A 27628-nucleotide genomic window follows, 5' to 3' on the forward strand; every position below is an offset into this window, starting at 1 on the left:
TCACCTTTGAGATGTACTGGAAGGAGAGCTTCACATCACAGACATGCAGCCAACAAATCTGCAGCAATGTCTGATGATGTCGTGTCAGTATGGAACAAAATCTATGAGGAATGTTTGTTTCCAACCCAGCGCACCCGACATGTAACTAGTGAAGTGGCCGGTCAGGGTCGTTTCCCAAAGCTGAGGTATGATTGTGCGATGCAGTTGTTCAGATTGTGAGCTCGAAAAACCCCCCATGGCATTAACAGAATAGAGCTACTCCGATAGCTAATGCTTAATTCTAAACCATATTCTATTGATGAATCAAACATATAATTTTTAATGATTTTTGTTTGGTATTCCACTAGCATCAAGACAGTCAACAACATGAACAAAGCCACAGCTAAATTCAGCACAATGTAGCTTTAACTCAGTTTTTGACTCTAGTGAAATTTATGCACTTTGCTTTGAATCTCTACAGTGAATCTAATTTTCAAATGTATTAAACTGTATCTTGCTCATTCAGAAGCCATGAGAATCAGAACAAAAACAGCCTTGCTGGTATTCAGGGGTCAAGCAAACAGGTGGTCAGGGGCTAGTCATGCTCCACCACAGGCGACCAATAGTAAAGCCCAATAGGGGAGGAGCTCGGAGGGTGTGCACCAACTTAAAACAGGAGTTTTATGCAATAACTGCTATTTTTATAGCAGAACCTTTTACAGAGCCATTTACCTGTCCCAATTTTCCCCGTGCCACCCCAGTGTAAGTAATGGCTTCAACCTGTCCACTCCTATAAAACTGTCTGGCTCCATCACTGCTGGAATTACATTCCTCAGAAAGTATATAGGCCTGTAAGTGTATAAAGTGTATTAATACCAGTCTAAAAGGCTAACTGTCAGACTTTATACTATGATAATTTTACAACTAGTAATCTTAACTTACTCTAGCAGACTTGAATTCTTTACACTGTGATTTTCATGGTTGTTCAAACATGCATGCTGTTTTATAACAGAATTATCCGAAACCCATCCGTTTAAAATTAACTTGAAAAATAATTCGATGCTGCGGTTAAAGTGCAAACATCACGTGCAGAAATACTTTGTCAGTAACGCTCTTAAGTGACATGATAAGCTGGTGGTAAGACATCTTCTTGAGTCACGGGTGAAGCTGGTTTTCTTTCCCAACAACAAGGCTGCAATCTATTGTGATTTATTTACCCTCCAGATGTGTTTACTTAAAAATACTTAGAGAATAGATTAATCTGTGAAGCAGGGACCGAAACAGTGAGCTCCCCTACTTTGTGGATCGTCTCCAATGGATAAAAGAATAAACCCTTATCTCTGCCTTACAATGCGTCTGTGTTTTTAAATCATTTATTGCTGGTTTGTTTACTGCTTAAATCCTGCAAGAAACTGAGAATCTGCGAGTTTAACGTTTGAGTTGCGAAAACTGTTAGAGAGTGAAAAAAAGGGCACCTTTAAGCCTGTCAGATCATTTTGTGGTCACAAAGGGCCGTGTTGTTTACAGTGATGTTCTTTTACAGCTGTGGTCATGGGGTTTAGTGGGCTAAACATTAAGGAGGAAACACAATCAAGTGAATATGATCACAGGATTTTCTGACAGCTGACCTCTGCTCGAGAAGAAGGCAACAAAAAGAGGCCACAGAGCTATTGATTAAGACAACAGAGCGCCGTCTGTCTCTGCTGGACTCTACACTTCACTGCTCGTAATGACGTGCCGAAGAAAAAAAAATCATTTATGACCTACATGGAGGGTCAGCCACCATCCCTCGGTGCATGACTCGAGCCTGGCGCACATCAAACAGGCAGTCTGCTCCTTATTTCATCGAGCTATAATCCAATTTCTTCAGTCTTTAAACAACTGTTTGCATTAATTCTTTTACTTTAACGAGATAAAGACATAAAACTGAAAGAAAGCGAAAAAGAAATTCAAAAGAATTCATCTTCCCTGCTGATTAAATCACACTGGCTTGATCCGCATGAATCTAATTTATCAACAAACACAAAGGACAATACACAATTAGAGGAAAACGGTATTATCTGGAGAATGCGCTAAAAGAAAGCAGAATCATTCTAAATAGCTACCCAGTCACTTGAGGAGGCAACGGAAATAAAAGAGAATAGTCTTTAACAAGACGCGGGAGCTCAATAAACAGGCAAACCTTCCTTGAGGCGGTCGGAGCGAAGGGGAATACACAATCATCTCCTTTCTGATGTGCTGGGGTTAGAGAGGAGGGCTGGGGATCACTTCCCGGCCAACGCAGTCGGAGCTCAGAGGACGCCCTTAACTGTATTTGTTCCACTTGATTGTCATAAAGGAATCACACTCCCCGATTCACCATAAAGTCAGCAGGTTTTTTGGGGGGGGGGGGGGGGTGAGTAATGCCCCGCTTTACATTCAGCACAACTGTTCTCTGAGGCTTCTTTAATATGTCACCATGGGTGCGTAAATCCACAGAGTGAGGACATTTATTTTATGTGTGATTTAATGCCTGCGATGAAATAAACAGCCTTATGAATGCAGGCTTTAAAGGTGGTCAATGACAAAAACGATGGGAAGTGATAATTAAATAACATCTGAAGAAAAGGAGTGGCAAAATCTTATTTTAGAGCCGAAAGGATTAGTCGATGAATCCATTACTACAGATGTTTTGATATCCAGTTAATCATTTTAGTCATTTCTCAAGGAAAAAAGAAAAAGATTTTCTGGTGACAGCTTCTCAAATATGTGAATTTTATGCTTTTCTTTGTCCTTTATCAAAGTAATTAAATACGTTTTGATTTGAGGTTTCGGTCCAATAAAGCAAGCCATTTGAATACATCACCTTGGGCTAAGGGAAAATTATTTAGTGTTAGGTTTTTTGAAGAAAAAAAATCAATTAAGAAAAGACACAACAGATTAATTAATAAAACATGATGCAATTGCCAGTTGCAGTCCTGATTTGTACTAAATGGGGCTAATAGGTTGCTTTACATGTGCTAAATTGCCTAATTAAATTCTTCATTTTATTTGATTTTTGGGGGAAACAAATGAAAGGTAGCAGTACACAGCCAAACTGAACGAAAGCTAAAGAAGAACAGACCTGGAAGAAATGACTATTCTAGCTTATCCTTGAAAACATTACATTTTTTTTTCCTTTTTCCTTTTGAATCTACCCCTTAAAAAACGCCCACAGGGTATCTACCTGCATTTATCCTCTGCAGATTTGCAGCTTAAAACAGCCTAGTGCGCCTAGTAACGGTCTCCACACCTAACAAATACTTGATATCACATCCTTTAGCACATCTTCTAATAGCCATATGCTTTGGAACAAATGAGTTCCTGCTCGTTCTCCTCCCCATCTCCACCCACTACTATCACAGCAGCTAAATCAAATATTCGTGTTGGAGGGGAAAGCGCTTAACACGTTGTTGTTATCTGAGAAATCAGTCATGCAGTTAATTGTTGTTGTAAAAGGAAAATCTTGCAAGATTATGAAGCTAATAGTCATTATACATGCATCGTTTTTTTTTTCCCTTCCCTCCCCTAGCTGACACCAGAATGATAAAGTGTTGCCTATGGAAAGAAGATATTAGGTTCTCCAAAGAAAAGCGAGGACAGGCGGCGTTTGTGATAGTTTAGAGGCCCTCTTGATGGCACTTTCCTTTTATGAGGCAAATGATCTGAATAACAGGGCCCGCCGCTTGTAACGTTTGCACATTAGGTCATGGCTGTGGTTTCTACAGTATCAGCAGACCTGTAGTGACTGCAGTTTAATGTCCTTCCAGCTGCACCTGCTTTTCAGCGAGGTTGAAGAGCCCTGGAGCCACCTGGCCCAGTCCAAAGAGCTGCAGCGAGCACCTGGAATAGCTTGACGATGACTCAGAGCGAGGAGAATCTACCTACAGGGGAGTTCAGCCCCTCGCAGCTAGAAAAACAAGTGTCTGTTTGTCAGATCACATCTTTCTGGTCCGCAGGTTTGGGGCATTAGGGCAAATGGGAGTGCACTCTGGGGTTTGTTAGAAAGAGTTCAGCTTTGACTGTATCCCTCAAGGCATTGCACTTTCTTTTTTCGGGCTCTAATCTCTATCTGCTTCAAGACAGCATATGGTAAAAGACAACAAAACGTAGCCCGGGGAAGTCTATTTAATCCTTTATGGCAAGCATCCCAGAATTCAAGGAGGTCGTCAAAGCAGATGCAAATTTGATCTTTCTGCAAAAACATATTAAAACCTGGAGATCGGTATGCCCTGGCACCCTGCAGTGATTGTTGTGATTGAGCAGGAACATAAAAGAAAGCCAGCTTTGCTTCGGTTTATCTACTTTGATGGCACGGGTTTCAAAAGCGAGGACGTCTTTCTATAAGAACAACTCCCCTCACAGTTAAAGCTTACAAAAACTCGGGCAAAGAGGGTGTCGCTGCCCTCGGAGGGGATAACAAGTGAGTGCAGATCAATATAGCCAGTATGTGTTAAATTTCAAGATTGTTTGATGCCTGGACAGGTTCACAGGGAACAGGTTCAGGCCTGATTCAGAGCTGAGTCACCTCTCTCTTCATTTTTTCCCTTTTTGTACATCTTCATAGCACGAGATGGCGCAAGCCGGATTATATATCATTTACTTTTGTGGTCTTTATTCCATTTGAAGCGTGCGACGATCAGTCAAAGGAGCTGCTCGTACATCAAAGAAGGCTTGACAGAGGAAAAAGCAACTCATGCACGATGCCAAAGGAATTATACAAAACGTCATGAAACTTTATTTTCAAAAGTGTCATGATAATATGAAAATATCAAAATCATTTAGCATCACAGTTTTCACTGTTAATATACAATCATCTCAGTCACACTTACATTCAATATATAAAAATAGAAAAAGGAACCTGTCGCTGGAAAATGCATATTATTGCTGAGTAAATCTGAGGCACTTCTATTGCTTTCTCAGTTGCTGGCGAACTGTTTCTAAAGACTGTGCAAAAGTTATAATAAATTCACCCTAAGTCTAAGTTTGCACTTGTTCCCTATCTAGCAATGGCTTCAATATTCCTCTGGTTATACTGCCATTCATTCAAAATGCACCTTTTGGTATTGCTTGTATAAAAAAACAAAAAAAAAAACTGCTTAATAGCCATTGAGAGAGACATTGGTACAAACACTGTAGATAACATTGTGAAGGCATATAAAACTTTCTAGACATGCAGAAAAGTGCATGAATAGCACAGGTAGGTGAGTACATGGTTTGACAAAGCTCGACACTGATTGCAATCACAGAAACACTGCTTGAAACGAGAGGCTTGCGAGCACTGAGCTATTTCGCACTCTGAAATGAAATCGACCGGTAGTAGAAGAAAAAAAAAAAAACCCACTTTGGTGTGATTCCCTGACAGTTCTCCTGGGTTTGGGGAAAAAAAATAATAAAGAAGAAAGAGAGGAAAGGGTTTTCTTTCTTTCGTTTTTTTTGGTGGTGGTGGAAAAGGTATCCCAGTTCAGTGTGCTACACAACAACCAGATTCCTCATGTTTGTGCAGAAGAGACATCCTGGAGAAGGTTTTGGAGCAGTTCTTGCATTGGTATTTTTTCACATCCGAATGGGTCTGTAGGTGAGCCCTGAGATTGGACCTGTCTGCAAACGCCCTGTTGCAGTGAGGGCAGGAGAAGGGCTTCTCTCCTGTTGAAGCAGAAATGAGAGAAGACGTTTGTCAGCGATTGCACACACAGAGAAATTGTGGACTATATATTTTTGTAATGGTTGCAACACAGTTTAGAAGGCAAGCACTGCTGATGACTCAAAAGAAGAAAAAGAAAATAAAAAAGAATATCAGTCTGAGAGTTCAGTCTCACTACAACACAGTGGGGAGCTGTTAGAACCACTACATCATATATCAGCATGTTGAATCTGCTCCTGATGAATCTAAAGCTGCTTCTTCACACAGCAGGCCCCACTCTTATCACCAAGTCAACTCACCAGTGTGCGTCCTGATGTGTCCCTGGAGCAGCCACGGTCTGGAGAAAGCTTTCCCGCATATTTTGCAAACACAAGGCAAGGTGTGAGTCCTGATGTGCATTTTGAGAGCCCCCAGGCTAACGTACTCCTTCTCGCAGTATTTACAGCTAAAGGATTTCCTCGTTTGGGCGTCGCAGTGCAGCTGCTTGTGCTTGAGCAGTCCAGAGTATGTGGAGTAGGATTTACTACACAAACTGCACTGGAATTTCTCTGCCTCAACTCCGTGAGGGTCTGTTAGCTTGGGCAGCATCTGCTCGTCTTCATCGCTCCTCGGGCTCTCGGAGCCGCTGTGGTCTTTAGAGGAGGTGTCGGAGAGCGATGAGGGGTATCCAGAGATGGGAGAGAGGTCACTGGGGAGCGGAGATAGCGGCAAGTTGCTGGTAGTCCACACTGTGATGGGGCTGTACACCGCCGGGCTCAGGATCTCCGGCTGGGGGATGACTGACAGGGGAAGAGCCTTGTAGATGTGCGGTGTGATGAACACTGGAAAAAATAAAAAAAGACAGCAAGAGTTATGAGATGTTTGGCTGTCATGACTTCAGTGAAAAGCACAGATTTCAAAGCAGGTAGTCCAGTGAGTTTGAAACGAAACTAACTTCTGCAAAGTTAAAAAAACAAAAAAAAAACAAGAAACGCGTCTGCCTGTGGGAAACACAACTTTTTAAACTTTTTAAAAAGTGAACACTGCTGCTTTATTTCTAAAAACAAAAAAGACATCAAACGAAACTTTACCTGCTGGGCTTTCCAACTCACTATAATTTGGCTTCTTTGCGGAGTTTATGTGTTTCTTGACCAGAAAGGAGCGTGGCATCTTGGAAAACAAGAAGTCAACTTTTGGCAAACTTTTTTTTTTAGTTCTTAGTAAAGAGGAGATGAGCGTCAGTTTGCTGCGCGAAGACGGAAATCCTTATTGCTTAAGTCCAGTGGAGTGTCATCCTGCGTCGCTGCGCACTTGGAAACAGTGTAGCTGTAAAGAGCTGTAAATACTGCCTATCAGGTGCATGGGAGGAGCCACCGACTGCTATTTACATAAACTGGAAGCTCAAACCAATTACATTTCGTGTGTACCGCTGAACTGCAAAACGCGCGTTTAGCCTATAGTGGCGCTTGCACACCCCTAAGGGGCTGGGCTAGTGCCATTTATTCCAGTAAGACAGGTGCTTTGTGCATAGATGTGCAAAAACTTGGTTGTGATTCAAGCGTGCAAGTAGGTTAGTTAAGTGCAGTGAGATGAGGAAAAGGAGCAGAGTATTTTTTTTAAATATCGAAGTAGCGAAAGAAAAGGAATTAGGACTTCAGGGTGACATAGATTAGCTACTTAAAATGCCATCGCTAATGCAATCACTGCACGGAGTGTGCACAGTGTCACTGATGATTGTTGTGTTATAAACCTCTGGGGACTTGATTATCCTTTATGGGTGGCATGCTTGAATTGGGGGAAGCTCCCACCAACACCAGCATGCATAATAATGTTGATGATGATAATAAATGGCTTGAAGGGAAAGGGGAGGTTTATAGTGCACACACATATTTATATATACATGTTTATTAAACAGGCAAGTGACTGCAGGATGTGTGCAAACCACCAAATGGCAAAACTGCATGCTGCCATCCACATTCTCATTCACTGGCTAAGGCAAAGAGTGGCCCCCTTTCTAATGCAGTTTTCTGCGGGGAAAGCCACACATTTCCTTGCCAATAATGCAATAAGGCATTCATCCTTTAAATGTAAATGTAAGTGTAGTTCCCTCTCAAGGTCAGCATCATACCATAATCAAATTTATCCCTGCTGCTGCTGAACTGGACAGGGAGAGGCAAACTTAGCAGTGTACGCCCCCTTGTGTTGGAGTCAGTTCTAAGAGAGAGGTGTGAGTCTTACATCTAAACTAACAGGGCAGCAAAAAAAAAAAAAGAAATCCACAAAGGCAAAGGCTTAGCTATGGTGATATTGAAAAGCAGCTCCTGGAGCACTTTGATTGGCTGGGTCAGCAGATATGAAAAGCTCCTTATGTCTGGGGCAAGCCTTAAGTTAATTGTGAACTGCTTATCTTATCTAGAAAACATAATTGCAGATCATGAATAGTTTCCCTTTGTGCCTGCTTGGATTATAAAGGGAAGGGAAGGTTATCTGTGCATAATAACTCCCGGCTACTGTCACACATTCAGCACTCTGTAGGCACGTAGGATGGGTGAGAAATGGTGGTGTTTGGTGGTGATCCAGCAGAAAACATTGTGCACTGTAGAAGGTAATGCTTTGAAATCAATATTACCCAGCAAGCAAGTGAAGCACTGCGTGCATGCTTAGGTGAAAAATGTCTCCTTGCAGTTTTCATGCTTCAGTTATGTTCTCTGCATTCAGAGCATGAGGATGCTGTTCTACTGACAGTAATGAAGGGAGGGTGGGCAGAAGCTCGGGGCTTGACTGAAATCATATCACTAATTCTGAAAAGCAGAGGCTGGAGTTTATGAGCTCTAAAATTAATTAACGGAGAGGAAGCCTTGAATCCCTGGCCCTACATCATGTCAAATCAGGACAGTGTAACGCCAGCAAAATAAATAAATAATTAAATGTGCTCGGTTAAAATGTGAACAGGACTGTGTGGTCAAGCACAGGTGTTTTCTGCCACACAGTCATGTTTTTCATTGCAGTTGAGTGTGATCCATCAGGACAGTGCAAAACTGTTTTCCCAGTGTCACGTTTTCATATCACAACCAAAGAATTTTCCCCAGCAAATAGGAAACGATCAATGACTCTCATCACATTTGAATTCAAATTCAATTTCCAACCAGTGCAGGAATATGTTATCACCATTTTCCTAATGAGCCTTTCCCACTTCGGACCAGTGAGGAGAGCACAGACGAGAACACGTACGCACGCACAGAAACCTCTCATGTGAAATAACTGCAGCTGTCCTCGTTTTGGCACATAACTGTCTGTATGTGCAGACCCTCATCGCTCATAAGAAGCTGATTAAGAAAATGGGTATAGATCCATTGCTCCACCTTTGTTGTTGTTGTTGTTTTTTTACAGTCCAGTTTTTGATAGTGTACCTAAAATGCAGATTAATCTGACACAGCGGCCAATTTTTCTTGATTTTAACGTCTTTAGGGAGTGGCATACATTGAAATAACTTGTATGGCCTGCCTGCTAAAGCAGTAAAGCTGAGTAAGCTGCCATAATAGTTATGACAGAATTATTGCAAGTGATGGTGGAAAGTCTGAATTTTTAATGACATAGCCAAAGAAACTGTAAGTCAAATAGATTAAAGTTGTAATAAGGTCAAAATATCTCCAAGGCTTCTGTTGGGACCTACCTGAGGAATATATAACAGCATTAGTAAAGGTGTGAATTAGCTTTGGTGATAATGGATCACAGTTTAGCTTTTGAGGAGGACAGCCTTACTGCTGAAGACACCTATAGAGGCTGCTGTTGTATAGTGAAGTGTGAAGTCAGTGAGCACTTCCATTTATTATCTCCCAATCACACGTCTCCCCTTGGCATAGAGAACCAAGAGAGCAGCTGCAGGTTGCTGGAGCAGTACTGTGCCGTCCAGTGCAGCAGGTTTTGACCCTTAATTAACAAGCCTTAATTAACAGGCTGGAAATCCGGTATACGTGGACTTCAGACTGGAATGTGCACGAGTGCTGCACAGTTTATGAGTAAATGCTGCCCGAGAAGGCAGCTTGAAACGTCAGAGGAGTCAACTTGCTTCATGTGGGGAAACAGCGGGATCTTTCAGCTGGCATGATGACAGCATGGAAAATAAGGAGCACCTGGTCAGCCTGCGCAGCTGCTCACGAGAGGGCCTGAGGGAGAGAATCCAAATACTACCAAGTGACTGAATGCATATACAGTGTGTGTGTATGTGAATGTGCTCACTGACAGCAAAAACTGAGTCAGTGTCTGACTGTGCAAGACTGAGAAAATCCACCCATGCCTTTTTTTTTTTCCTTTTATAAACCATTCAGCTCAGAGCATTGTAACTCACATGCGCCAATCATTTTTAAGAATGGTCTACACATGTAAGCAGACATGAAATTATGTTTTTCTTTTGGTCATCTGCACCAGGGCATAGCTTGGTAGAAAAATCTGTCAGAAACCTGACCCTTTAATCTAAGCCTAACCTTATCCTGACCACAGCTTCAATCTAAAAAATCAGTGATTCATGTCAAAGGGGCTTGCAAATCTTAGCCAGATCCCCACAATGTGACAGTTTGGACAGATTTATGTCCGCACAACATGTGCAATACTAATAAACACACACTTTTGGATTGTAGTTTCCAAATAATGAACCTAATACTAGTTTAAGCCCAAACCTGATCTAACCCCAGCTCCCCCCAAAAAGCCTATTTTAAGCTTTGTGAAAAAGTGAGCAACGGCCACGATGTCCTCACATTTCACAAATGTCCTCCCATCCCAAGGTCTAAAACTCAAACCGGTCCTCACAAAGATAGGCGTACGAGCTCACAAGCACACGCAAGCACAGAGGACCGCAGTGCACGCAAATGTGATTGGTAGAAATAATTTTAAAAAAGGCTTTGTGATATATTAGTGTGTGTAATGTGGGACAGGGCGACAGGCGTCCCTGAAAACAGCAAAGAAAAAAGTAGAATCATGTAATATTTATGGATCCGGAGTTGTGCGGGTGCCTTGGGTAAACGAAGGCGATTGACGCGCGCGTTGAACCAGCCGCATGTGATTTCCAGCCTCAGTCATTTTGGCAGCGCGATGCGAGCGAGACAGAGAGAGAGGGAGAGAGAGAGACAGACGCGGAGCTGTGAAAGCGGACCTTCTGCCAGAGATGTCGACGGAGAGGAATCCCTGAAACCACCGCTGCCCAGGAAATATGGACAAATCTGGTTCGGCGTGCGAGTGCGGGCTGTTTTCTGTCGGTTTTTGCATATTGCTACAGTGTAGTGGACCAGGATACCGTGTGGGCGATGCTGCCACAAGGGATACGTTGTGATTTCGCAGAGATGTTTTAGCAACCGATGCATAAATTAAAATAAGAAGAAGAAGAAGGGAAAAAAAAACAATCACATGATTGATTGATTGATTGGAGTCCAAAGGAATCTAATAGGACATCACCACCTGTTACTAGAAAACCAGGTAAGCCTCACATACCTTTTTGTCGCTTTTACATTCATAGCCCATGACGAGCATTGGTACTTAATTATAATGTCCAGCATCTCTGAAATGAAGCATTAACCCACGCGTAATGCACTTTTTTTGTGGAGATGTTATTTGCTTTAATGGTGCGCTGAGATGTATCTGTCAGTCACCTATGGTGTGATGGATAATAAACCGTGGCATCCACGAATAGTTACGTTTGTGTGATGCAGTTAGCGGAACTTGCGATGGGCCTCGTGATAAATCAGTTTCCTTAATAGATGACATGCATGCGATATATGGGCTTGTAGAAACCTTTAACACTGGCTCAGTGCAGGTACACAGGCAGCACCCGCAGTTCCTCCAGCCAGTGCAGTGGCAGCAGACCTCCATAGTGCTATTCAGCTGCGTTAAAGTAGTCTCTTTGCACTGGATGCCAGAAATCGACAACATTCCCACTTTTTTTTTAAAAAAGGCCATTTTTACAGCTCAAACGTCACTCAACTATTCACAAATCCTTCATCATCCCTGCATCTTCTTTCTCGAGCCTTCCCAGCTTCTGCTTCTTACAGAAAGCATCAAGGCAAACGTCCATCTGTGGTAAACCTGAGGAGTATTTCAGCCTGCTGCTGCTGCTGATGAGGATGATGCTGCTGGCCCTGTGTGCTTTATTAGCCTCGCAGAAAACTCTTGAATCCCTGAGTGTTTCACAAAATTTACGATGCCTCTCTTGCTATAAGCTGGTATGGCAGGGTGCTTACAAGGAAGGCTTGCTTTTAATCCATTATGGGCTGACAGACAGTCAGTGCAGTGTGCATCTATGGAGCTCACTGAGATGTAGAAATCAGGCTTCACCTCAGTGCTTTCAGGCTTGTAGCCTCAGCGTGTCCAGCTCGCTGCTCGTACAGGCATATTGAGCTGAGCTGCTCCATTCCCTGGTCATAGGTCAGGTGCAATCTGTTTGATATACTGTGGGTCTCACTTCCTACGGAGGGGACACACACATTGACATGTCATTGATGATTTTATGTCCTAGCACATGCCTCCCTCCCACCCCGTTTGTGCTGATGTTCTAAATCAAAAAGGTGTTGGGTCAAGGCGGCAGAGGTACACTGTCAGGAAATCGGGCCTGAGTGAAACGCTGTCGCTCATGTCTGGTCCATATGTCAGGCGGGAGATAGCCAGGGACAAGTTGTTTGAATCCTCCACGCTGCTGTGTTGCTCTCCGGATCTGCTGATAACTGGAGACTAGACACTGAGTTGTACCCAACAAAATCATGATCTAAAACCTTCACCCATACACACACTGTTGATTGATTTGGAAACAATGTCTGCACTGCACAACCAAGTGTTCCTCCACACACTAATCAATAATCTGCTGTTCCTCCTGCAGCTGTATCCCACTGGGTCATTTCAAAATCGGGACTAGTTAAACGTCTTGAAATACACAAGTGGGAGAAGCCGTTCTAAGGCATCACTAGAAGCAGGGAATGTACACATTGCCATTAATTATGTATGTTAACACATTCGAAGTGCTGTTACACTCCCCCAGCATTACCCAGCAGCTTGATATGTAATAAGAGTTACTCTGCATATTCAAGGGTTCCACTTTCTGTACTCTAAGCGAGGCAGAAGTTCATTTCTTTAAAATGCCACATGGCTTTATTCAGTGACCTATTTTGATCATAAAAATGAGTGCCAGGCTGAAAACGTAGCACAAATTTCTTGACAACAGTGGCAGAGGAAACTCAAAAAGTGGCAGCCAGGGTAAGGAAAATAGAAGGTGAAAATGAAAACATTTAAAGGAAGTGTTTTAGTCCTTCTGACATTTTTCCTCCAGCAGTTTGTTCTATCTGAAAGGCATTTGAAAGGCCGGACATCTTCATTACAATCTAGCCCCAGAGCCCAAAAAGCACAGAGGAAAAATGTATCACACCTGATGTGTCTGTGGGGCTTTTACAGCAACTGTTTGTCCAGCCATCCATACAAGCTGCTCCAGATGTTGAATCCACAGAGGAGGAGCCATATGCTTTTATTTGCAGCGTGATGTATGAGCAGCGCAAATAAAAAGAGAACTGTATATATTTCTCTCCGAGGGAGAGCGTGGGGAAAATATATTAGTGGTCTGTGCCACAAAGTCACTGTCATGCAACAGGAAAACCATTAGTCTGGCTTAGCGGAGACTGATGGCTAATGAAGCAAATGCGCACCAAACTCTTCATGGCGGGGAAAACAGAAGACACAACTCTCATTTATATGCACCTCATATACCAGCCCATCTGATTTAGAGGTTTGAGACTGCAATGTAGACTTAACTCACTGAAAGCTACACCTAGATGATAACCGCTTTGAGAAAACCAATAAGAGCTTATAATACCAATAATGATTAAATGAGACGAGCATGCTGGAAGTAACAAAACCTGGTGTAGAGAACCTTTATACTGGCACGAGTGGATTTCTGTTGAGGGTGGGCAGCGTTTCCTTTGTGCTTTACAACCTGTAAGGAGCCCAGGCTGGACAATTTTAGGTCACATTTGATTAATGTGGAGAATCTGCTTGTTCATTAAGCACTGCTGCCCTGACAGCACGCCAGAGTTGCAAATCAGCCTCAGTGGAAGCAGGTCCTGTGCACTGTAAACTGCGGTGTTGTGTTTCCTTGTGAATGATTTGCAGTTCATTCAACATGTGAATAGTAAAATAGGGCAAACATAGTAAAACAGCCCTCAGCTGCACACTTTTTACTTACAGTTGCGGAACAATTTTATGGGCTCAACTTAAACAACTGTGGATTGGTGCGCACCACAAGTTTATGTCTGGGTGAAGCAGCTAGTCAGCCAAAGTTATTTTATTTAAGTCATGAAACACCGTGGCGTCCACTCTTGCAGGAATAACTTCAAGAGCTTCAACAGCTGTAAATGATAAAATATAGATACATTTATAACTGGAATACTTGATATCAAAGGGGAAAATCAAGGACTTTCATCCAGTTCTCGAGTACATCCTTCCACAAAGAGCAGAAAAGGAAGCACATATAGGTTCTCTAAAATTAGATAATAAGCAGCCTGGAAGCCTGGCTGGTCCTTGGGACCTACTGATTAAAAATGCCTCAGCAGAGACCTGAAGGTTAGATCATTGCACTCCTGCAAAGGCTCCACCATGCATGAGCCTTATAGATCTCTCCAGAGTAGTGAGGCATCACCAAAAAAATAAATCAAGCTTTAATACTGCTACAGCTTCTCAATTGTGAGGATTTCCTGTTTTCTTCTTGTGTTTTAAATCACATTGACTTTAATGCATTTTTGATGATATCACTCTGATGAGCATTTTAAACTATTTCCCCATATTATATAGAATTAAAAGTTTGTGGATTATAAATAATGCAAAGGGATTTTTTATGAGCAGTTTTCTGGTAAATATGTTGCAGATCAAATGACCACAGAGGAATCATTCATATCTTTGAGGCTTTTTCCTGTATTAATTCATATAAAAAGCTTCCAAAGAGAAGATTTACCCATGCACAACATACATATACGCTCATCAATCCCCCTACCCTATCCCAAGATAGTAATTTTCACATCACACATTATGAGTTTATAAATAATTTGTCCAAGCGTTTGAGAGATGGCTCTATACTTTTCTACTTTATATTTAGTAAGTGAACAGCTGCGTCCCTCGACTGTGTAGCATCATTTCAGCGTGGCCCAGCCTTCAGCAATATGCTGAGCTTTTTAATCCTTTCATGTACTCAACACACAGCATGGTGCCATTTCCAGGCCCCAAAGTCCTCCCCTGTGAGGCACTCCAGGCTTCATTGGTTAAAATCTAAAAATGATGACATGCATATTGTATATATATTTAGGATCTGTTCATAATTAGGAGAGTGAATTTTATTATTCAGTGTGGTATAAAGGCTGTGGCTTTCATTTGATGAACCCAATTAAGACCCTCGTGTACGATATCATGCTTGAATTGCCCAGCCTATTTATCCTTAGGCATTGCATCATAATGTCATGTGTAATATATATTAAAAAAATGCAATTCAATTAAAGAACCTGTCAGCAGCAAACATGCTGCGGGATCGGTTTAGTTTAGAGTTTGTTATCCATCGTGTGCCTGTTTCTGCCCCCAGATATCCAGCAATGTAATAGGGAACCAGTTTGTGAGATGATTCTCACTGATTTAAGTTGGCACCTACCTGATATCTGGTGGCTCCCTGCTGCCAAAAAACATAAATCATAGTCAGGAAGGTCATGAGCTCAGTCTATAAATGTGTCTATCACTAATTTACTCCTCTGCCTATCATTCACGAGCATCTGGCATGAAGAGTGCCGCTGGCTGTAACTGGAGATCTCAGGTATTGACTTACGAGGTAATAAAATACTTTTTTTTTTTGACAAATACGCTAAAAGAACTGAAAACGTGGGGAGATGCTCTTTACATCTCGCCCCAGTGATCGATCTCGAACATAATCAGAGAAAAAAGAAAGAAGTGTAGCACCTCTAGCGTTACACTAAAACAGGCCCTGTTGAATACAAGATGTACTCTGTAAATACGCAACTGTTCAAACAGCTGCCTCTTGACATGAGCCTGTTCACTGCTGGAGTAAGGCTGAGGGGTGAGCTTATTAGCGTCAGCAGCAGACAAGCCAGCACACAACAGTTTTAGCACAATTCTTCGTGTCAAAACCAAATAATCAGTCAGAAGAGAATTATTCTGGCTTCAGAGTTGTGTCCATTTGTTGTTACTGCTTCGAGCTGCCTGCTGTTATTATGAAAGTAACAGCCGATTCACAGATTATCAAAATTCAAAGATTTTTGCTTCTCAAATCTAATTGTTGCTGCTTTTTTTGGTCTTCTTTGGTAGAAAATGGAATTTATTTGGGTGATGGATCATCGATCCCAGAAACTTCAATGCTTACTTTGTGTGCAGAATTTTTGTATTTTATAAGAAAATGATAGCTATAAAGTCAAGTGTGACTAAGGTGAAGGTTTTCTTTATGTGCTGTTCGTTTTTTTGTGAAGCATATAGTTCATACACCAGAAGACAAAGTCGAAGCAGATCACTGCGCTGGCTCTTAAAACTTTAATCCGTGCCTACCTAGAGGAAACCAAACCCAGGGTACCTATGGCTCTCAGATTCTTCTCAAAAGAAAAATGAAGAGTAGTTACAGCAGGCAAAAATAAAACAGCAAATTTGGTGGTTATGAGGAGTCTGAACCAACTCGTTGCAAAGCGATTTACAGGTTTAAATCCCCAAAATATCTGTGATTATTTTAAATATAAAGATAATTGTCTTTTTGTTTGTATTGCTGGAGTTGATCGAGCCTAGCTGATATCAGCAGACCGATACTGCACACTGGCATTAGCTATTTGCTGATCTACTGGTATCGGCATTTATAACAGATATAACACAGATATAACGAGAAGAGACAAGAGAAATACCTACTTGGCTCACTTTGGTTTTGATTGTTTTCCGTTACAGTTAAGTACCACCAAATGTGCATGGGGTTGTTATAGCAATGTATGCGACTCAAACACAACACAACAATGGAGGACGAGGAGGTGATGGTATACCTGTGTATGGCGTTTTGTCAGATTTGGTTACCCGTGATTTGTATGCAGGCATTTGCTTTATTGCCGGGTTTGGCGGTTTTAAGGAGTCGCTCTCATGATTCATCGAGTGATGTTATTGACTGGCCGATGGGTGGAACGCAGTCTGTTGATGTCATATTTTCGGATCGACTCAGCTATTTTGGAAACCCGGATGTGGAGGTGCTTAAAAAGTACTAGGTCCTACCTCCTAATGGAAAACCCTAAAAACTAAGTTGAACCGAGCCGAGCAGAGAAGGTTCTAGTGGAAAAGGACTATATGTTATCACTGTTAATGTTGCATAGTTTGCCCATGGCAATCTGTAACTTCCCCGTTGACCACACGTGTGGATCAACAACCAGCTGATCCGAGCAGCTGTAAGCGTAAAGGAGTCATTAAATAACCACACGTAACAAATGCTAGGAAAAACTGTTTCAAGAATCTGAAATAAATATAAATCTGGCAGTATATCAGAATATTGGTGCTTTCCAGATTAAGTCAGTTTTTATCTCTCTGGCGCCCCCTTAACCTCGGATTTTCTACTCAGAAAGCCAGAGCTGCCCCACTAACCCTGAGCCAACAATTCAAGATAGCAGCAGTGAATGTAAACATTAATAAAACTATAAAACTTGTTGTGTCGTGTTTTTGTCACTTGCTAAATATTCAACGCACAGAGCACTGACAAGATGGTTTCCATGACTGTGCTGCAGCGACGTTCTTAACCCCAAATATTATGTTGTAATGCTGGTGGTAATGAATGACTCTACCTTGCTAAAAAGCAAGACAAGTCATGTTTTTCTTTGCTTCTTCGACTTTCCTGCTGGAAGGCACTAACTTGGGAGTGATGTCACCTCCATGTTCCAACATCCGACTCCTAAGATAACTGTAACGCTGCACATCCCTAAATATTGGTATCAGTATCTGTCTTAAAAATCCTATACCAACTGGACTTTAAGAATGCTTGTCTGTAATAATAAACAGTTATGATCACAGATCAGAAATAACTGTTAGAGGATGTAAATTTCTTTACAAAGCAGCTAAATGTAATTCATACTTTGCCCACGTTGTCTCTGTAGCTTTAAAAGTTATAGGCTGAATTCAGAAGGTAAACATATCCAACATTAGATGAAGCTGCCAGCTCATAACAGAAATGTCATTGTTTTCTCACGTGAACTGGCACATCTTGTGAAATTTCATCAGTGCAATGCCGTTGCTGTTGAGTGGAACTGCTTCTGAGACGCCATAATATTTGAGTAACATAATACCTCCTATCATCGCTCTCCAAATTAAAAAGCTGCACTCTCAGGCACCATATGTTCCAGGTTGCAGAACAAATGAACATACAGTAAGTGAAACCCATCTCAATTTTCGAGAGGGAAAGCTACGTTTGGCGGAGCACTCTGCAGACAGCTGCTCCACCTACGCACAAACAGCCATTTATCATCCTGTATGGGCCACAGCTGTCCTCAGGTCTACGAGATGGAGATGTCATGTTACAATCTCCACACCATCTAGCCAATCTCACTCTGCTCTCTTGCTGTGTTTTCAGCCATTGTGTCAAACACAAGAGCGTTATTTGAAAAACATTGCTTGGCAAATTGGTAGGACTGAAAATATCTGATGGCGTGGTTGTAAAAGGAGTTTTGCTGACTCCACTTAAAAGGCACAAAAGGTTCGGCCTATTTCATCTTTGGAGAAGCGCTGGCATCTGACAGGATATACAGGAGGGCACCTGTGAAGACAAAGTGCTCATATCAGAGCCGCAGACACATTTTTCAGCTGACCATGTGAAGGCATTCATTTTTAAAGCAGGCCTGCAAATGATGTCAGGATTTTTCTTACATCCGTTACAAATAGCCGGCCTGACTCTGACACTGACAGTTTGGAGAGCAAGTGGAGGCAAAAGCTTTAAAAAGTTCAACCTTTAAAGTTAGCAACAGCGCTTAGCACAATCAGCAAATCAGTGAAACTAACACACTTTCACAAATTTAGAAAAAAAGATGTCATAGCTGAAAATATTTATTCTTCTGTAATAATAATAATCAGAAATAAACAGGACAGTTCATGTCATAGATGTTCAAATCTCATTTAAAACAACATTTATTACTGCTTTCTATATCTTCCACTAATCCTTTCAGTTTACTGTGTCAGGAAATTTCTAACTTTGGGAGTCACTGACTATTTAAGCTGGTTTTATCTTAATAAACATTCATTCAAACTTACAAATAATCCAGTTATTTTTGGAAAATACAGAGAAAAGCACAAAAATCATGAAATGATGAAATTTAAAAACTAATCAAAGTTGGTAAAGATAAATTCTTCTTATTAACTAGTAGTGGTACTATAATGCAATACAGTTCACGCTACACTGTAAAGAACAGTTTCAGACTACAGTCAGATGCCAGTTTATTAAGAACATCTTGTAAAGCAAATGCAGTGCAGTATATTCTAATGCAACACAGTCTCACTGCAGTTTGTGAAACAGCCTGAATGTGTGATATATGTTACCGGACGGGAATCTTACCTCCTTATTTTTGTTACCCTGAGCATGAGTTGTCATCAGATCAGTGCTTTATTCATTCATTCATGTCCATGTACTTGAATCGAAGATTTCCCACCTTTAAAAGAGGAAAACTCCTCTTTGGAAGTGGCTTAAATCATTTCACAGCTCACAGGAAGCAGCTAGGACAACAAGGATTGTTTTTTTTGTTTGTTTGTTTTGTTTTTAAAAAATTCCTAATAGGCATTTGCAAAAAAAAAGTACTTGATTGAATCATGAAGAAAGAGATCATGGCATAATTTCAATAAACAATGAAAGGTCCAAAAATGATTGCCACCTTTTTCAAATCTCCACTTTCTCGGTTGCCAGGGTAACTATGAAGACCACACAACATACATGTTTCAGGCTTCCCATTGAAAGACTCAAAGCCATGCTGACTGTGTTATAAACACAGGCTAATTTGGGCCCGTGTACACAAACATATGGATCGTTTTGCCATAAATCGAGGTTAATAATATTGAATAGGTGAATAAAAATCCACCTCACTTATAGTTAGTTAGTGAAGGATTATTTATGCAGGACATCCCACTGAGATGAAGACCTCTTTTGCAAAAGAGACCTGAGAACAAATTACACAAAACCTCTACAGTAATATCATCCGCTAAAGACAACCGTTTCTCTCTCACACACACACACACACACACACACACAAAATGTATGAGAAATATGAGCTAGTAAAGCTTTATAGCCACCCAGAGAAATGAGTGTCTTCACAGCTTCAAGCTGTGTTGCAGCTCATTCCAGCATTAAGGTGCTTAATACTGGAAACCAGTCTTCACCAGTTCAGACTTTGTGTGAGGACTTTTCCTCTCTCCTGGGAGAGGTTAAATCAACACCTTTCTGAATCACATTCAACAGAAAACAAACACTGAAACTGTCATTGTGGGCTTTATTACACTGTGTTAGCTGGTATTTAATCTATTTTAGGTGTATTGATTGCTCGGTGTTGGAAACACTTTCTAAGGGAAACAAATACTTGCTTATTTTCTAAAGACCAAGAGAGGAGATATCGGTGAGTCATTAGCTAATAATTAGATCATAATGATCCGCTACTTATTTTAATTATCAGCTACTGTTTTCACGCCGCCTCAGATAATAAAGCATCTTGCTCAGTAGATACTCAGTAAATGATTGTTACTTTGGGATTACTTTGCCATACCTGATGTTTGTGTGTCCACTCATGTAGCATTCTCACATCATAACAATGAAAGGTGAAAGGTGAAAGAAAACTGCGTAGATAAGCTATAGTAAAAAAGCATAAACACTAAACAGACATTATTCATGTTAAAGAGTTCAACATTCAAGTCCCCAAAATGCGACACAGCATGAGAAAGAAAGTTTAAAAGAAACTGACTAAAAGATCCACGCTGCACCCGCAGGAGCTGCTCATCCATTGAAACCCATCCCACGAAGCTCCCAGTGCAGAGTTTTTGTGCTGCTGTTAATGTCAGAGGAGGTTTTGGGGACCCAAAACCAGCGACCCTGCTCTGTGACATTACGTGGTCTGTTGAGGTGCTTATCTAAACTCTTCCACTTTGCAATAAAACCTCTTAAAGTTAATAGCTGATCATCTAGGAGGGAAGAAGATTTCACCTACTCATTTGTTGCACTGGTGGCGTCCGACACTACCACGCTCGATTATGTTAAGCCTTTTAATATGATCCATTCTTTCCCAGACTTAAGTAAGAGGTGAGGCCCAATACTTCTGTCCAACAGCGTGAATCAGCAGCTGGAGATCTGTTGAAACTGATCATTTTTTAAAAGCATAATGATATCACACAGCTATATTGAGTTCTTGCACTGATTCTGACATAATATTAGTATTTTAGTATTTTCTGAAAATTTCTTCTATTTCGATTTAACCCATATTCCTTAAAGGTGCTCGCGCTCTTGTTCTCTTCTCTGTTCTCCAGTGATTAACAAACATTTGCAAGTTTCACTAAGTCTACTTTTACAGTATAATCAGAAGTCAGTGATTTATGCATGAAATGTGGCCTCAAATGCATATACTGTGAGTTCTTTTAAACAATGATCAAAGTAGCAACGCCGCAACTCAACAAAAGGGTGGCAACGAGCCAAAAATACATACTAACGAGGAGGGTTTCTCAAGGATGAGCAATTGGAAGTTAATAAACGTGTTGAGACAGTCATGTGTGCATAGCATACGAAAAACACAAGAAAGGGGAAGAATATGAGTTAATTGCATTTCGGCATTTGCGTTCATGAATCGACAGTGGGGTCTTTGAGTGCATCCTTCATCTTAGACTGAGAAACGAGATTCACAGTTGTGAGTTTGTGTTTGGATCTCTGCTTTTTTTTTTTTAACCAGGTGGTTATTTAAAAAAAAGCTGTGAATTTGCTTCTGATTCAAGATCCCACATAAACGCAGCATTTGCAGTGAAAACACACTTGTCTGTATTAAGTTTACATCTTTTCAGCCGTAGCCAGAAGCATGTAATCAACAGTCAGCCTTGTTTCAGAGCATTACTTGAAGACTTGCATTTTCTTTTCTTTTGTTTGTTTGTTTCAGCTCTCGAGTGGTTCTAGGATCAGGATGATACCATAGCCACATCCTCCTCCTGTTACTGCAGCACGACCACCGATAAGGGACCTCGAGGAGAGAAACCTCACTTCACGATAGCCTCTTTTTGCTCTCCAGCACCGGCTCCTCCGGGAATAATCCTGCAGCACTTACAGAGTAGCAGGAGAAGTGACAGCATTGCTCCCCCACCACCCAAGTCTGACAGCCATGATCCGGGAAGGCCCTCTGCTACGGCTCAGATCGGGGATCAACTCACTGCTCGATGGCTAGGGCTGAACGTACAAAGAGCTGGGGGCCTTTCTGCTGAGGTAAGTCTCCGACTCCCTCTGCAGCACAGGTTCTATAATTCAAGTATGAGCCATTTTTGCTCCGCGCTCGTTTTGTCGAGTCAAGTGGCAGTCATGTCTGATTATAACTGAGTGGAACCGGTTTATGTAAATGCGGCTTTCTCACAACATTACTCAAAGACTACTTGCATCTGTATGGAAGCAGTCAGATAATTTAAAAAGCGTGCATGTTATTTTGGGCAGAGGCGCACTTTTACTTTCTAAACACATAATCTGTAGTAGTTTTGTAGTAGCACTTTCCACAGTCTTCTGCTTCCACCAGTAACACGGTTCATTTCTGGGAGCGCTGGATTCGATATTGAAACATTTATTAGGATACCTGGGCTCTCACCTTTGTAATAAATTATTCATTAACCCTTAATGGTCTCCGGTTGTCTCCTGACATTGCTCAGTGGGGATTTTTTTGTTCTTGTCGCTTAGAAGAGGCACGTTTGGATGAAAAAAACATTTCTCTCCTTTGTCTGTGTTCTGTATGAGACTATAATGAGAATAGGCATCCCGCTAACAATGCTGGTTTAAATCAGCTCTGTGGTTTTGCTGCAGCAGGACGGTCGTGTCTTTAAGCATTTGTCTCCACCGACTAACACAGTCTTGTTTTTCTCCATTGCAGTATCCCTCACTGCATAGTAGCACATGGATTTCAAGACTTCAAATGAAGAGGTTGGTAGAATTTAATCAATGTAACAATTGAGCAAGATTATAGAAAGCGCCAAGGCATTTTCAGGCACTTGGAAACAGTGTTAAAGCATGCAAGGTATCTGAGAGCCTGTGGCTACAACAGCAGCGGGGCACATACAGTGCAGTTTGTGCATGCGCAGTCTCACTGGGCCCCCTTTATCCCCTTTTAATCTGTCAACTGTAAACTCCCCCCACAAAAAAAACAAGTAAAGCTACACAACAAAACACACCACTTAATGTCTTTTAGCTTTCACTTTATGAGCTCACCTTATCTGACATCCTGAGCAACAAGGGAAGGTGGTAATGATGGATCTGCAGCTGATTTACTCTCTGATAGCGTTTCTCAAGCAGAGACCATAGCCGCTTCATTTATCACTCAGCTATCATAGATTAGCAAGGCTAGCCATGTAACATGCCGGCACAAAGGCACACCGAAACACTCTGTGCTTTTCATCATGCTAACCTGCATCCTCTCTCCTTCCCTGACCTGGAAAATGCACGGAGAGTGGAGGCTACTGGATGAGTAAGAGTGAGGAAACACAGGTGTACCCTGTGCTGAAGTCTTTTATATGCTGGAATGATGTATACCTGCTGCAAGTTTTTTCTTGCAGCGCCTATGACAGAAAAAAGTTGCAGTTGTGATGCAACACAATACACTCATGGGAGGGTGATTAATCTTGACAGTTCAGAAAATACAGGCTGATTACTTGCTAAATGTGTTGGCGTCACAGAGTCGCAGCTTTTTTCACTCGCTTAATGGATGAATGAGGAGATGTAAAATATACAGATCATCAGAGCCGCAGCTTTTTATTTATTTATTTTTTAAATTTGCAATCTGACGCTGCTGTATGGTGCATCATTGTGCAGATGGTGCTGCAAGTAAATAAATAACTCGGAAATCATAACAAAAAAACCCACCCCAACAACACTGACTTAGAAGATTAAAAGGAATGTTCAGTGATAACTAAATCATTAACAGTGATTCTGCCATTACAGAGCAGCCATGTTGATCAAAGTGTGCATCGAAACAAATAAAGACCTTTTTTTATGCTACAGGCCTGTAAGAGAAGAGGTTCTTTGGGCGCGCGTACCAGCTGGGGTTGACAGTTTTGCAGCACATCACAAGTAACTGATGCTGCTAAAGACTGACCCGAGGAACCGAGGATTTCTCTTTGGGCAGCTTCCTCGCATCTCTGCCTTGCATCGCATCTCACAGCTGGGAGGAGCTGTGATGCGAGGCACGCGATGTTGACAAGCTGGTTTTCTGTTTTTGCTCCTCGACCGTCTTTTCTCAAAATGCAACAAAGTTCACTGCAGGTCCTTTTGATAGGAAAGATCAGAAAAATGTATTTTCCTTTTTAAAAAATTTCATCTTGTTTGGCGTTCGCTGTGATGGCCCTTGATTAAAATAAGATTTCCTCGTAGTTTGCCACATGCACGCCAGCAGACTACAGCTGATAATGGTGGGGTGTTTCGGGGGTGGTGTGAATCACAGTGAATTATAAAATAGGATAAAGGATGAGGTTCATTATGTACAATACAAGCACTGCAGCGGGTCAAATAATGCTCAGTCACCTGAGATGCTGTCTGACCCGGCTAATATACAAACACTACTACCCTCATTTCGCTTGGCTAATGACTTTCACACAGACACGCATTACCTCAAATAATGTGAATTAATGGCTCCCTCATTTCATTTCTCACGCTGCAGCTGCAGGCGAGGGCTCGGCTCTTCACGTTCCTCATTAAGGGTGAAAGATAATATGCTCCGCAAACTGACTTTGATTCAAGTTTGACCCGCAATTTTTGAGAGATACTCTCGCTCTCTCTCTGTCTGAGAACAGCAGCCACGCAACCAGCCTGTCTTGTTAACTGATGAGTGGCGTATCCTGGGCGACAAGGATGCTGACACTGGTGGCTTTCTTCTATTAGCAGTCTTGTCAGGTGAAGGTGCTCCTTTTATGTAGACCTTTTTAAGTCAAGGACAGGACAGGCATCACAATTAGCTGGGGATGAGGAAGGATACGCAGAATGCAAATGTATGCAGATTAGCGTGTTTTAAACGGTTCACTGGAAACACACACGCCGCTCTCACGCTCGCTCGTGGAAAGCAGGGAGATTCAAATGCAGAGGCCCATTTGATTTGAGCCACTGAATTTCACAGCTTCTTAATTTGTCACCATTTGATATAATAATACAATGTGATGATATAATTTGGGTTTCTGTGTCTCAGTGTGGAGGTATAAAGCACACAGAGGGTACAAAAGTGTTATTTGGACTCGCAGAATGCGGCTTATAAGCCATATATCAATTGTTTTCTTGTATATTTTGTTATCCAAAATGGTTGTTTATTACTCAGAGCTGCTATTGTGGTTATTTGTTCCGACATTAGCCTTAACAAGAAGAGTAATTTAAAAAAAGAAGAAGAAAATAATAGACACCAAAACCCTGTTTCCTAATTTCCATGTTCATTCTGCAGCGAGTATTCTCAATGACATTTCATTTCATGGCCAGTTAATTTAGTCATGGAGGGATGATGAATGATTTTATCTCTCTGACTGTTCACAGACAAAGACTGGGATTTATTTGATGCAAGAAGGTAATGAGGAGCCGTTTAATATTCGACTACACTTGGCCAAAGATATTCTGACCATTCAAGAGCAAGATGTCATCTGTGTGTCAGGAGAACCTTTCTATTCGAGCGTAAGTAACCCAGACATAATTACAGACGCTGAAATCAGTAACGTATACAGCAGCGCAGGGTAATGAAGGTTACAACACAAAAACGCTGAGAACACAGCTCAGTGTCTGTGTTAATGGAAAGCCTACACGAGTGAATCTATTCCTCATAAATCAAGTGTAGTCATTAAATAGTAATTCACCTACTGAGTTTAACATTTAGCTCTCACTTGTCATCACCCCTGACAACTTTTCCTTCACATTAATTATTGCGCGGGTTTCTTGTGCAAAAGAAAATATTCAGCTGAGACCCGAGTCCGTGACCTTTCCCAAAATGGAATTATTCATTCAATAACATTTTCCTGGATAAAAATCTTCAAATGACAAATGGAGGTTTGTGTCCTGTGAAACATCATTAATAATCAGCGAAAAGGGCAAAGGCACCGGTATGCAAATACAACTGTAACGTATCAGTCCAAGTGTTGGTATTTGGATTGAATTTTACATTTCATTTAAGAAATTGCTGAATACGCTGCATGCATGCACCTTGAGCAACAGAGTGTTTTGATTGTGGCGGATCATATTCGATGCCATACAAGCCTGACTGTCATTGAAAAATGTATCAGAGCCCACCCGAGACAATTTTTAGCTTCAAAAGATGTTGCAAAACATAAAATACACTCACTGGTGACGTTAGTAGGTACACCTTCACCTACATCAGCACTTCTTTAAATTTTCATGGCATCGATTGAACAAGGTGCTGGAAACATTGCCTCAGAGATCATCTTTTGGATCATGTTGACACGGCAGCGTCACACAGTTGCTGTGGGTTTGTTGGCTGCACATCCACGATGTGACTCTCCTGTTCAGCACAACCCAGAGGTGCTCTGTTGAGACTGTGGGGGCCATTTGACTACAGTGAACTTATTGTCTGTCAGTCTGAGATGACTTGAGCTTTGTAACATGCTGCGTTATCCTGCTGGAAGCAGCCACTAGAAGATGGGTACACTGTGGTCATAAAGGGATGGATGTGGTCTTCTGTGTGGCAGTGTTCAGGTAGACTGTGGTGTTTAAAAACCCAGAAAATATCCCCCCACACTATTACACCACCACTAGCAGTCTGAAATGTTTACACAGGTCAGGATGGATCCACGCTTTCATGACGTTTATGCCATATTCTGTCTCTGCCATCTGAATGTTGCAGCGGAAATTGAGACTTATTAGACCAGGCAACGTTTTCCAATCTCCTGCCTGCTAAGAACATGAACTGTATCCTCAGTTTCCTGCTCGTAGCTGACAGGAGTATCACCTGGTCTTGTCTTACGCTGCTGTAGTCCACGTCTTTCAATGTTCTTGATTGTAACTAGCTGATATTTGCCTTTCCATCTGCTGGAAGCAGTCTGTCCATTCTCCTCAGACCTGGCATTTTCACCCAGCTCTCACTGGATATTTTTTCTTTTTTCCAACCATTCTGTAAACCCTAGAGATGGCTGTGTGGGAAAGTCCCAGTAGATCAGCAGTTTCTGAAACATGTTTCTGAGCACAAACAACCACACTACATCAAAACTACTTCAAAATCACCAAAATCACCTTTTTTCCCTGCATTCTGATGCTCATTTTGAACTTCAGCAGCTTGTCTTGACCATTTCTGCATCCTTAAAGACACTGAGTTGCTGCCATGTGATTGGCTTGCTAGATATTTGCATTAATGAAGAGTTGAACCGGTGTACCTACTAAAGTGGAAGAAAATCCATAATCTACACCTGAGAGAAGAAAACACACAATAAAGCAAAAAGTACCAGAAGAAGGCAAATATTTGTAAAATGCTCAAACTTATGCTGAAATCAATAAACTACATTCCTGTTTTGTATTAAATAATGTTGTAATCATTAAAACTGCTAAAGAAAAGCTTCAGGAGTTAGATAGCTTTAATGACTGGTTGGTTATCTTTGTCCATGTGGACTTAAACATGATAACGATTCCACATTTCCACAGCCTGAAATCATGTGCTGCAGTCTAAACTCTTCTTTCTAACTGCAGGAGAGGACTGTAACGATCAGGAGGCAGACGATTGGAGGGTTCGGTCTGAGCATCAAGGTAATTTAGATCCCAGCAGATTAGGGCCGCTCCTCCCAAGCTCCTAG

General features: G+C 41.6%; 2 protein-coding genes across 4 annotated transcripts in view; one reads left to right on the top strand and one right to left on the bottom strand.

Moving 5' to 3' along the window:
* Positions 1-4710: 4710 nt before the first annotated feature.
* Positions 4711-6972, bottom strand: snai2 (snail family zinc finger 2). The gene is made up of 3 exons (XM_003438102.5): positions 6712-6972; positions 5941-6462; positions 4711-5643 (listed from the first exon to the last, which is right to left on the bottom strand). Exons 1-3 carry the CDS (start codon positions 6788-6790, stop codon positions 5462-5464), a joined length of 783 nt encoding a protein of 260 aa, XP_003438150.1. The 5' UTR covers positions 6791-6972; the 3' UTR covers positions 4711-5461.
* A 3510-nt stretch (positions 6973-10482) lies between these two features.
* Positions 10483-27628, top strand: part of sntg1 (syntrophin, gamma 1) — a 38805-nt gene continuing 21659 nt past the window's right edge. The window contains exons 1-5 of one of the 3 annotated variants that reach the window (XM_005476416.4): positions 10485-11089; positions 21769-22088; positions 22738-22787; positions 25374-25508; positions 27525-27581. In XM_005476416.4, the coding sequence (XP_005476473.1) occupies positions 22761-22787; positions 25374-25508; positions 27525-27581 (219 nt within the window). In that variant the 5' untranslated portion in view covers positions 10485-11089; positions 21769-22088; positions 22738-22760. Of the gene's footprint in view, positions 11090-21768; positions 22089-22737; positions 22788-25373; positions 25509-27524; positions 27582-27628 lie in introns of all 3 variants that reach the window. The other 2 variants (XM_003437868.5, XM_005476417.4) reach the window with 2 other exon arrangements.

This window comes from Oreochromis niloticus, linkage group LG18 (assembly GCF_001858045.2).
Source record: "Oreochromis niloticus isolate F11D_XX linkage group LG18, O_niloticus_UMD_NMBU, whole genome shotgun sequence".
NCBI classification, from domain to species: Eukaryota; Metazoa; Chordata; class Actinopteri; order Cichliformes; family Cichlidae; genus Oreochromis; species Oreochromis niloticus.